This window comes from Miscanthus floridulus, chromosome 14 (assembly GCF_019320115.1).
Source record: "Miscanthus floridulus cultivar M001 chromosome 14, ASM1932011v1, whole genome shotgun sequence".
Classification (NCBI taxonomy): Eukaryota; Viridiplantae; Streptophyta; class Magnoliopsida; order Poales; family Poaceae; genus Miscanthus; species Miscanthus floridulus.
The window spans coordinates 34,638,432-34,650,441 of NC_089593.1; the positions used below are offsets into that span (position 1 = coordinate 34,638,432).

Below are 12,010 nucleotides of genomic sequence, written 5' to 3' on the forward strand. Positions count from 1 at the left end.
CTCGAGCTCAAGGAGCAAATGAACGCTGGCATATACAAAAGAAAAAAGTAGCATGAACGCGAGTACTAGGAAAAACATGAAGGCATCTTTTGTCGATCACTAGAAACATCCATGCATGATGCTTGATGCTTGATGCCTTCATGCATAGGAGTACTACTAGTACACATGGCATGTGACGTGATTGACCACCTCCATGAACAGGCACATGATATGTCCATTCCATTCGTCCACGCATCAAGGCGGGTCCCACACCCCACCACCAGCCAGCCCCGCTACAATGGCCCCCGTCCCACCCCGTCCGGCGGTACAAATAGCCCCCACACCCCACCCACTCAGCACCATTTCACACCTCCTCGCCTCCCTCAGCTAGCTCCTCCCCGCTCTCATTGTCCAAGCGATCAGATCGACCACGCCGCCGAGATGTGGAGCTCAGACTCCGACCCCGAGCACGCCGCCGCCGCTGCCGTAGCGTCCTCATATTTCTCCTCGTCCGCCACCTCCCCGCCGCCAACCCCGCCTCCTGCTGCACGCCTTCTCCGCCAACGCAACCGCAACCGCCGCCGCCGCAGCAAACAGAGCAGCGCCGCCAGTGCGGTCTCCGTCTCTGCCCCGCCGGTCGACGAGGCCGAGGCGGAGGCGGAGGACGTGTGGCGCGGGGCGCAGTGGGAGGCGGCGTGGCCGGCGCGGCGGGACCCGAAGCCCGTGGTGCTCGCGGCGGGCGGGGACGACGCGGTGGGGCGGTCCCGGAGCCTGACGGACGACGACCTGGAGGAGCTCAAGGGGTGCGCCGACCTGGGCTTCGGCTTCAGCTACGACGAGATCCCCGAGCTCCGAGGCACGCTCCCGGCGCTCGAGCTCTGCTACTCCATGACCCAGCGCCTCCAGCTAGACGACGTCGACAAGCCTGCGCTGCAGCAGCAGCACGATGCCGCCGCCGCCGCCGCCGCACCGGATGCCTCCGCCGTGCCGTTGCCGCCGCCCGTCACCAACTGGAAGATCTCCAGCCCCGGTAAGCAACGCAACGCAGAGCAGCAAGCCGTCCATGACTTGGGTTCCTTGCTTGCTTCCCTCCTTGGTCAATGAAGATGGATGGAATCTTTTCCCGTCATGGAACCAACCAAGAACACCACTTGTCGACGGACGATTTGCTCGCTTCTTTGTGTTTGTCGGCACCTGTTTCTAACGAGTGCAGTCGTCCTTTGTCTTTGGATAACCGCAGGTGATAGCCCCGACGAGGTGAAGGCGCGGCTCAAGTACTGGGCGCAGGCGGTGGCGTGCACCGTCCGCCTCTGCAGCTGAACGGCGACGATCCATGCGCACCACCATTCGCCGCCGGCAAACACACCATACTATATGTCTATATCATACATGCCGCCGCCGCAAGAAACGATCGCCGACGAGGACAACAAACGACGGAGCAAGAAGATGCCGGACGACCAGACCTGAATCCTGATCGCGAACGCGTTTCTGCGCTGCTGCTGTAAAGTGCTCGAAATGCGGAGTCCCAGCTGCGACGGGGGGCGTTGGCTGCTGCTGGTAGTCGTCGTAGCAGCACACATGGGCTGGGCAGGTGGGAAGTGGTTTGGTTGGTTGCCCGACTTGCTGTGCTCTTGCTCCAGCTGAGCAACCTCCCTCTCTGCCTGACATTGTCCAGCCATCTCCAGGAAATAAAAACTATTGTACTACTAGCAGCAGTGATCGAAATAATAATGTGCAGAGTAGTTAGTACTACTGCAAATCGGGGGATCAGAGTGAATAAATAAATCTGTGGATCTCATTATGCTGTTGCTTTATTAATCATTGGCTTGTTGTACTGTAGCTGTTAGGTTGTTTTATTTATCGTTTGGTAATCGTGGAGATGCTTTTCTTCTCTCTATTTATCTGCATTGCTTTAGTCTTGTGCAAAGATTTGCTTCCAGCCTGGTCATGGCACCTGGCTGGCTCTGTCCTATGACCAGAACGAACGACAACTGATAGATTCGGCGACAAAGAATAAAATGCTATCAAGTGCGCCGCAGCCATTCAGATTTTTATACTATGCATTTCCGACCCCATTCCAAGAGATTCCAAACCAGATACACCACCTGGAGCCGCCTGGAGGCTGCAGCCTTGGTATCTAAGAACACTGAACTTTGCGAGCAAGAACATGACAGTTTTAGTTTCCACAGCGTCAGTATCATGTGAACAGTCAGACAATTATAAGGATAGTTCATTTGATTAACCTTTTAATAAAAAACAGAAAAAATGGTATTTGAGATTGGCCATCTTTTCATGTGCGATCTGCTATTGCGAAAACCTTTTCTTGATTGTTTGCCAATGGTCATTAGAGCATCTCCAAGAAGTCCCTAAACATCTTCCTAATTCTTATTTTTTAAAAGATAGGGAAAATCCTCTCTCCAACAACTTAATATATACTCTAATCTTTTAGCACTTAGGAAATCCCCCTCCTTCCGCTAACTTTGTGCGGACGAAGCCACGCGCGGATCGGCGTTCCCACGAAGTCCTTCCCGCGCCTTTCCCAGCTTCTGGCCCTGGAACTCGTAGTGGTGCGACGCTAGCGTCTCGGCCGTCTTGCCAACGAGGAGGACGGCGACGAGCTGCAGGCCCTCCGTGAGCTCCCCACCGCGTCGCACGAATTCGACGAATCGGTCCACGAGCGACGGGTCGATGTACATGACCGAGAGGTGCACGACGCCGAGCACGGCGGTGAGAAGGAACTGCGGCCAGAAGGAGCGCAGCAGCGCGGTGAGCACCGGGCGCTGGCGCGGGCCAGTTGGAGGCGAACAGCATGTACGCCACCTCGGCGGTGTCGGGCGGCGCCACGGGAGGAACTTGGTCAGCTGCGAGCGTCACCCTGGAGCCCTTGGCGATGAGCGGGGTGATCCTACTCGGTCTTGTTGCCCGGCGTGGAGTTGATGACGATGGAGCCGTCGTAGCCCCGGACGAAGCAGAATTGCCACCGAGGCGATGAGGAGCGCCTGCTTGCCTGCGTGCAGGCTGCTGGTTGCCTGCTTGCCTAGTTGTCGACTGCTGGGCTATGTCAACACGAAGGAAAGGAGGCCGCGGCGGCGTACCTATGCGCGAGCACGATGAATTCCGCTGGGAAAAAAAGCACTTAAAAAAACTCAAATTGAACCAAAATTTATTTTTTTTAAAGTGAAATATTAGAAGTTATTGGAGATGACTCTTTTTTTTCTTCCTATACTTTTTAAGAGTCGGAAAACGTGGAGTTTTTAGTAGGAATATTTAGAGAACTCTTATACTAGTACTCCAATTAACTTAGTTCTGCTAGGTATAACTGTAAAGTCAAGTGCTCTGGTAATTCATTGCCGGATTAACGGATCAGTTTCCATGGATCGCGAGTGAAAAAAAAAGAAAAAGAAAAGTCGACACTTGTTTCACCTGATCCGGCGCCGGTTAGGTTGCGGGCCCGTCTGTTCCCCCGATAATTAATCAGGAGAAAACAGAAGGCCCAGAAGGACCACAAAAGCCATGAATTCGGCAGAAGACGCCAGTTTCAATTCGTTCACCACGCTGTCACTGTCAGTTCCGTCAGGTTGTGAGACACTGCAACGCACACATGATCCCTGTGAGCGAGAGAGGTCACAAGCCACACAGCGCTCGCATTGCTGCGTCGCCACCACCTGTCCGTCCGCCTCGATCGATCAGTCCCACTGTCCGTCACATGAGCTCGCGTGCATGCATGGCGATCATGCCATGCGTGCCCGTCATTAGTTCCTCCGCCTAATCATTGTGCTGGCGCTAGCCCGTGTGCAAAAAATTGCTCGCTATTTGGGGGTGCTGCGCGTTCGTGAAGCCCGTGTGGTGTGGTGTGATGTGATTTTAATTACTGTTTGTTTTAGTAACACGAGAAGACGGACACCTGTCCCTGGTGCCTTGATGCAATCTGCAATGTGGTCTGGACTGTGCTGGCCAGACAGCCGTTCCCATGCCTGTGATCACCAAGTCTGGCATTACGCATGCATTAGGCATTACACCAACGCCAAGCAGAGCGTGCACTAGTAGGGGTCAAGGTTCATTATGTGTGCCTGCCTGCCTACTGGCTTTCCTTTGCTAAAAGCGACGGTAGCGTGTCCCGGCCCGGGCTGCTGCAGCAGCGACAAAAAGGAAACACACCACATTGCTGGTGTGCGCGCCCACGTTCAGATTCTGACCGCAGCTGGAGCGGGTGGGCGGATGATAGACATATCATCAATGCGATCCAGGGTCCCACACTGCGTCTCCGGCGCTGTGCTGGATCTTGATTCTTGAGAGCTGAGACGACCCAGACAGAGCAGGCACCCCAAGGACATGCATGGACCGCATCACACATGCGTCTCTGCTTGATCGCCCTCGACCATCGAGAGACGCAGCGACTAAGATGTCGACGTGCCGTCTACCTCCGTGTCGCGCCACGATCGATCTGTGCGTGTGCGAAGGGCTGCTTCAGAGCTCGTGCAGCTTCTCGTATGTGGTGATATGGCGCGTTCGGTGTTATGTGTTCTCCTTTCTTTTTCTTTTTTTTTGCAAAACGGTGATATGTGTTCTCCATGATCAGCGGTTCCTTGGTTCGACCATCATGTATAAGCGCAATGATTTAGATATAGAAAGGGGTATTCAGACAAATCCACAGAAATCAAAGACGACAAAATATAAAGACATGCTCCCTCCGTCTAAAAAATATAGTCGTTTTTGGGCAAAACACACAAACCAACGATAATGGTAGAAGACCGGTATACCCATAATAACTTGACCTCAATTTTTCTTATTCGTCGGACTCTACAAATAAGGAAAATTGAGGTCGAGGTTATTATTAAGTTAGAAAGTTTTCTTTTATTCTAAGAATTATAATGAGTCGTATTTGAGTAGAATTTATGTTTAGATTCTGGGTATAAATATTAGACCCTGGTTATTTAAAAAAACGAACACTCAATCAATGCAATCTTTCTGGCTTTCGCTATCGCATTAGGAGTAGGAGTACTATAGATCTCGGCGAGTTCTTCAGCAAGCAGGGCTGCATCGACTGATCAACTATCGATGTTTCATCACCGATAGCCTGCCACGGGGTACCCGGGGCAGTATGTTCGGGTTTCAGTGTATGCGGAACTCGACGGTTAACGCAAGAGACAGTCGATTTATCCTGGTTTGGACCCTCGATCTTTGATCGAGTAATAGCCCTACGTCCAGTCGGCGTTAGCCTTTGTGTTGGATTGATTGTGAAGTGTTGTGTTGTTCAAGTCCCCTCTCTAGAAACTCCGCCCTCCTTTATATAGTCAGGAGGTCAGAGTCCTAGTCGATTTACAATAAGATTTCTAGTAGGATTACAGAATAATACTACTACTAAGTTTACAGGGAAAGAAATCCTAGTTAGACTAGATCTTCTCCCTGCATTATGGGGTATCCGGTGGGTCCCGTATCGACAAGCCTCCGAGCACTTCATGGTTGAGCTCTGGAATCCTCATCTTGTTCCTTCAGGTCTTGCTGAGCAGGAACAAGCGTTGTCCGAGTGCTTTCCTGAGTGAAACCGTGTAGCGCTTCTTAGGATCTTCGATTGGTGTAGCCCCCGAGCCTCTTGCTATTTGGAACAAGGAGCTGGAGGGACTTGTCTTGAAATTGCTCTGATTTATGCTCAGGCTTAGTTTCAGTCGTTTTGCTTTTTGGTTCGGGTGTTAGCTTATTAGCTACCCTCATCGGCGGGCTCAAGCATCTTTTCAGCCTTTTTGCTCTTGGCTGGTATGCTCAGGCATATTTTCAGCCATTTTGCTTTTTGGTTCGGGTGTTAGCTTATTAGCTACCCTCATCGGCGGGTTCAAGCATCTTTTCAGCTCTTTTGCTCTCGGCCGGTATGCTCAGGCGTATTTTCAGCCATTTTGCTTTTTGGTTCGGGTGTAAGCTTATTAGCTACCCTCATCGGCGGACTCAAGCATCTTTTCAGCTCTTTTGCTCTCGGCCGGTATGCTCAGGCATATTTTCAGCCATTTTGCTTTTTGGTTCGAGTGTTAGCTTATTAGCTACCCTCATCGGCGGGCTCAAGCATCTTTTCAGCTCTTTTGCTCTCGGCCGGTATGCTCAGGCGTATTTTCAGTCATTTTGCTTTTTGGTTCGGGTGTTTAGCTTGTTAGCTACCCTCATCGGCGGGCTCAAGCATCTTTTCAGCTCTTTTGCTCTCGGCCGGTATGCTCAGGCGTATTTTCAGCCATTTTGCTTTTTGGTTCGGGTGTTAGCTTATTAGCTACCCTCATCGGCGGGCTCAAGCATCTTTTCAGCTCTTTTGCTCTTGGCCGGTATGCTCAGGCGTATTTTTAGCCATTTTTCTTTTTGGTTCAGGTGTTAGCTTATTAGCTACCATCATCGGCGGGCTCAAGCATCTTTTCAGCTCTTTTGCTCTCGGCCGGTATGCTCAGGCGTATTTTCAACCATTTTGCTTTTTGGTTCGGGTGTTTAGCTTGTTAGCTACCCTCATCGGCGGGCTCAAGCATCTTTTTAGCTCTTTTGCTCTCGGCCGGTATGCTCAGGCGTGTTTTCAGCCATTTTGCTTTTTGGTTCGGGTGTTAGCTTATTAGCTACCCTCATCGGCAGGCTCAAGCATCTTTTTAGCTCTTTTGCTCTTGGCCGGTATGCTCATTGGAAACAACTCAGGGAAAGCCATAATAAGACATATGTTGTCGAGAAAGAACCATCTTTATTGATCATGAACATTGATAAGTCATAATAGTACATATGTTGTCGAGGAGCACCATTTTTATTGATCATGAACATTGATCTCTTGTGGCTTGTATATATATTCTTCCTTGAGTTGTTTTTATGCGTAGAATCTTCTTAGCTGACTGATGTGGCATGTATTGTTGACTTCTTTTCCGTCTTCAGTTATCAACTTGTATGTGCCTGGTCCGGTGACTTTTGTGACGATAAAAGGACCTTCTCATGGACTGAGTAGTTTATGGCGTCCGTCAGTTTTTTGTATTCTTCTTAGTACTAGGTCTCCGACTTGTAGTGATCGAGGCTAGGTATTCTTGTTGTAGTGGCGTCTTAATCCTTGGAGGTATCTTGCTGATTAAAGGGTAGCGTTTACTCTGACTTCTTCTGTACTGTCGAGTTCTAATCTTCGGGTGTGTTATGTTTCTCCTTCGTCATATTGTTCTATCCTTGGTGACGTCCAGATCAAGTCGGCAGGTAGTACGGCTTCTGATCTGTAAACTAGGAAGAAAGGTGAATATTCGGTGGCTCTGCTTATTTGAGTTCGTAGCCCCCATACGACCTTGGGTAATTCTTCAATCCATTTTGATCCATAGTCCACTAGTTCTTCATACAGTCTTGGTTTTAATCCGGCTAGTATGAGTCCATTAGCCCTTTCTACCTATCCGTTGGCCTCTGCATGTGCGACTGATGCGTCATCTATGCTGAAGCCGTAGTCCTGTGCCCAACTTTGGAATTCTGTGGCTGTGAAGGGAGAACCCAAATCTGTGATGATTCGATTGGGCATGCCGAAGCGGTGCATAATGTCTTGGATGAACTCGACTGCTTTGGCTGCGCTGTATTTTGCGAGTGGTTTGTATTCAATCCACTTGGTGAACTTGTCAATTGCTATGAAGATGTACTCGAATCCGCCTTTTGTTTTCTTGAGAGGTCCTACTTGATCCAGCCCCTAGCAGGAGAAGGGCCAAGCGGGTGGGATGCAGATCAGATTGTGTGCTGGCACATGAGCTTGTCTTGCAAACATTTGACAACCTTTGCATTTTCTAACAAGTTCTTCTGCGTCTTTCAAAGCGGTTGGCCAGTAGAACCCGGTGCGGAATGCCTTGTCGACCAGTGTTCTTGAGGCGACATGATTTCCATAGCAACCTGAGTGTATTTTGTCTAGGATCTCTTTGCCCTCTTCAAATGAGACACATTTTAGGAGTACTCCTGATGACGTGGCTCTTCTGTAGAGCTTGCCCCCTACTAAGATGTAGTTCTTGCTTCTACGAACAACTCGGGTAGCTTCCTCTTTATCTGCTGGCAACTTATTCTTGGGTTGTTTGATAGAGGGAGCTGATAACTCCTCTATGAATGCACCGGGTGGGACCTTTGCCCTGTCCGATCCGAGCTTAGCGAGAACGTCTGCCGCAATATTAGAATCACGTAGGACATGTAGAATTTCTAATCCTTGACAATGTTTTTCGAGCTTTTGTATTTCTGCACAGTAAGCGCCCATATTTTCTTTGGTGCAGTCCCAATCTTTGTTGACTTGATTGATGACTACTGCTGAATCACCGTATACGAGTAAACGCTTGATTCCGAGGGTAATTGCCACTCGTAGCCCGTGGATGAGGGCTTCGTATTCTACTTCACTGTTTGTAGCTTGCCATAATATCTGAAGGACATACTTGAGTTATTTTCTGTCTAGAGAAATGAGGAGAACGCCTGCACCGGCTTCGCCTAGCTTGAGTGATCCATCAAAGTACATCTTCTAATGATCAAGGATGGTATTTGACATAGGTTGTTGAATTTCTGTCCACTCGGCAACAAAATTAGCCAGGGCTTGAGATTTAATTGCCTTCCGTGGGGTGAAATCGATATTGAGAGAACCAAGTTCAACTGCCCACTTAGATATGCGCCCTGTTGCGTCTCTGTTGTGTAGGATGTCTCCGAGTGGGAAATCTGTCACCACGGTAATCTTGTGGCTTTCAAAATAGTGGCGAAGCTTGCGTGAAGTGATCAGGAGGGCGTAGAGTAGTTTTTGCACATGCGGGTACCGGATTTTTGATTCTAACAGTACTTCACTGATGTAGCATACGGGGCGTTGTACTTTATATACACGCCCTTCTTCTTCTCTTTCTACGACAATTGCTGTGCTGATCACAGTAGAAGTTGCCGCAATGTACAGCATCATGTCTTCTTATTTCTTTGGAGGTGTGAGAATGGGCGAGGAGGTGAGGTATGCCTTGAGCTTCTTGAAAGCTTCGTTGGCTTCTTCTGTCCACTCGAACTTGAATGTCTTCTTTAGCAGTTTAAAGAAAGGTAACCCTTTTTCGCCCAGTCTTGATATGAAACGATTGACAGCCGCCATGCAGCCTGTTAGTTTCTGCACATCTTTGACACTTCAAGGAGGGCCCATCTCTGAGATGGCTCAAATTTGCTTGGCGCTGGCTTTGATTCTACGATGACTGACCAAGAATCTGAGTAGTTGTCCCAAAGGAACTCCGAATACACACTTGTTTGAGTTCAATTTCCACCTCCATCTTTTCAGGTTTTCGAAGGTTTGCTTTAAGTCTTCAATTAGTGTATCTGGGTTCTTTGTCTTTACTACTACGTCATCCACGTATGCCTCTATATTTTCGCCGATCTGATCACCAAGGCACGTTTGGATAGCTCTTTGGTAAGTGGCACCAGCATTCTTGAGTCCAAATGACATGGTTTTGTAGCAGTAGGCACCGAATGGAGTGATGAAAGATGTCTTGCTCTGGTCTTGTTCCTTTAATGCGATCTGGTGATATCCTGAATAGCAATCAAGGAAGGATAATAGGGTAGATCCTGCTGTTGAATCAACTATCTGATCAATGCGTGGTAGCCCGAACGGATCTTTCAGGTAGTGTTTGTTGAGATCTGTGTAGTCGACACATATGCGTCACTCGTCCGTATTCTTTTTCTGTACTAGAACTAGGTTTGCTAGCCAATCTAGATGGAGGATTTCTCTAATGAACCCGACTGCCATTAGCTTTGTGATTTCTTTTTTAATTGCTGCCTTCTTGTCGGGTGAGAATCATCGTAGTCGTTGCTTCACAGGCTTGGAGCCTTCATTGACATCAATTCTATGCTCAGCCAACTCTCTTGGGACACCTGGCATGTCGGCTGGCTTCCAAGCGAAGATATCTTTGTTGTCCCGAAGAAAGTTGGTGAGCGCGAATTCCTATTTTGCCAAGAGGTGGGCGCTGAAGGTTGCCATTTTGGAGGGATCACCGGTGCCCAGGTCGATTTGCTTGACGTCGGCTTCTTTTGGTGGTGCGAGGATGCTAGGTTTTTTAGCCGGTATCTCTAGCTCTTCTGGGCTCATTTCTGCTGCGACAATGGCTATTTCTTTTCTTCCATCGGCGGCTTGTGCTTTTGCTGCAATTTGGATTGCCTGATCGTAGTCAAAAGCGCGCTTCAAATCACTCCAAAGAGAAAGGACACCGTTAGGCCCTGGCATCTTAAGCAACAGGTACGGATAATGTGGTATCGCCATTAATTCTGCTAGTGCTGAGCGCCCGAGGATTGCGTGATATGATGAATCAAAGTCTGCAACTTCAAACTTGATAAACTCTGTACTGTAGTTCGAGGGAGTCCCAAAAGTAACCGGTAGAGTGATTTGTCCAAGTGGCATTGCTGCCTTGCCGGGTACTATGCCATAAAAGGCGTGCTTGTTGGTGTAATCATCCCAGCGAGTTGTAGTCCCATCTTCCTTAGAGTTTCTAAAAAAAATGATGTTGAGTCCGGCTCCCCCGTCGATTAGTACTTTTGTGACAGTCATACCGGCAATAGTTGGATCTAGAACCAGTGGGTAATGGCCTGCGTTTCCTACGCTAGTCCATTGGTCTTCTCTTAAAAATTGGATTGTATACTATGACTAGTTGAGATATCTTGGAGTAGCCGGTTCTGCTGCCATGATGGTTCGCAGCGCTAGCTTTTCTTGATGTTTGCTTCTGGAATCTGGAACCCCGGCGAAGATCACTACTACTGTCCCCCCTGGATTTTCAGAATCCCTTGTCTTCGAGGTTGTCTTCTTCTTTTTTTTGATTATCTTCTTTGACGCTCCCCTTACTATCTTTTCTTGTGTATCGATCATTGAAGGTGTAGCAATCTTCGATGGTGTGATTTCCTTTAGGGTGCAAGATGCAACGCATGTTTTCAATGTCGTCATACCTTCTGGGCTTGGAAAACTTCCTTGATTTGTTAGTCACCGCTATGGTGTTGTCTAGTCCACGTTTTCTTTCTTGATGTCTGTTGTTTCGATGATTTTGCTTGTCCGGGTTGTCTCGATTGTTTCTATCCGGAAACCTTTCTCGTGTCTTTTCCTCTGCAGTAATCATCTTTTCTACCGTTCTACTGAATTCTTCATTGTTTCTTGGGTTTTCTTTGTAGAAATCTTGAAATTGCCACCTAGCCATGATTCCGTGAGAGAAAGCTTTGATTACTTCTCATTCGGTGATGTCTTGTATGTGGCAGAACCTCCTAAATTATAGGACCCACATACACCTATCACTGTCCAACAACCTCTAACGACTATGCATATGTTCCTGATAACTTAAGAAGACTGTCGTTTGTCCTCGGGAACCCCGAATCATCCACGATTTCCGAGCAGGATCCCATTACAGAGTCATTGTAGTATTATAACATTTATTCAAACATCTACATCAGAGTAAATTAGCGGAAGTCTTACAATAACTTAGTTTACAAACCAGTTATTTCAAACCTTACAAACTAAGTTCGATACATATTACAAACCATAGTAGTAGTGGAGTGGCATTAGTAACATAATACAAACACACAATATAAGTATCCTGCCCAAGGATCACACATTCACTTATCGTCATCGACCTGAACAACAGTCATGCAGCATGGTCCAAAATAGACCTGCTCATGAGGCTCACCTGCAACAAGGGTCAACGAACCCTGAGTATAAAAGTACTCAACAAGACTTAACCGAAATTAAAACTGAGAAGACTCAGGAATGCAGGCTTAGGGATTCAAGGTATGGCTTTAGCAATAGTCAAAGTTCTTTTGCGTAAAAGCTCTATAACAAGATTCTTTATATCAACATTTTTATCTTCAAAAAGATCATATACAAAGCTGACATGATCCGTAATGAGATCATGAAACTTCATATCCAACACTTTCTCAATCCTTAGTCAAGTTCCAGTTATTAAACTACGATGATGAACAGAGAGTTGAGTCTCCATAACCGAGGAGCAACAATGATTCAAACTGATTAAACCCAGCTGGGAATTCCAGACCACACGACATATGTAGGTCCCCGACCTACATATACCAA

The 12,010-nt window shown here is 48.0% G+C and overlaps 1 protein-coding gene across 1 annotated transcript; it reads left to right on the forward strand.

Annotated features, from left to right (window-relative positions):
* The first annotated feature begins 343 nt into the window (after nucleotides 1–343).
* LOC136504806 (uncharacterized) lies at nucleotides 344–1,876 on the forward strand. The gene is made up of 2 exons (XM_066499812.1): nucleotides 344–1,009; nucleotides 1,220–1,876. Exons 1-2 carry the CDS (start codon nucleotides 421–423, stop codon nucleotides 1,297–1,299), a joined length of 669 nt encoding a protein of 222 aa, XP_066355909.1. The 5' UTR covers nucleotides 344–420; the 3' UTR covers nucleotides 1,300–1,876.
* Nucleotides 1,877–12,010: the final 10,134 nt, after the last annotated feature.

What these genes read in the sequence shown, in the direction of transcription:
- LOC136504806 (XM_066499812.1), top strand. Translation starts at nt 421, where the DNA reads ATGTGGAGCTCAGACTCCGACCCCGAGCACGCCGCCGCCGCTGCCGTA. An exon ending in CTGGAAGATCTCCAGCCCCG is followed by an intron (nt 1,010 to 1,219) that starts GTAAGCAACGCA and finishes GGATAACCGCAG; the next exon opens with GTGATAGCCCCGACGAGGTG.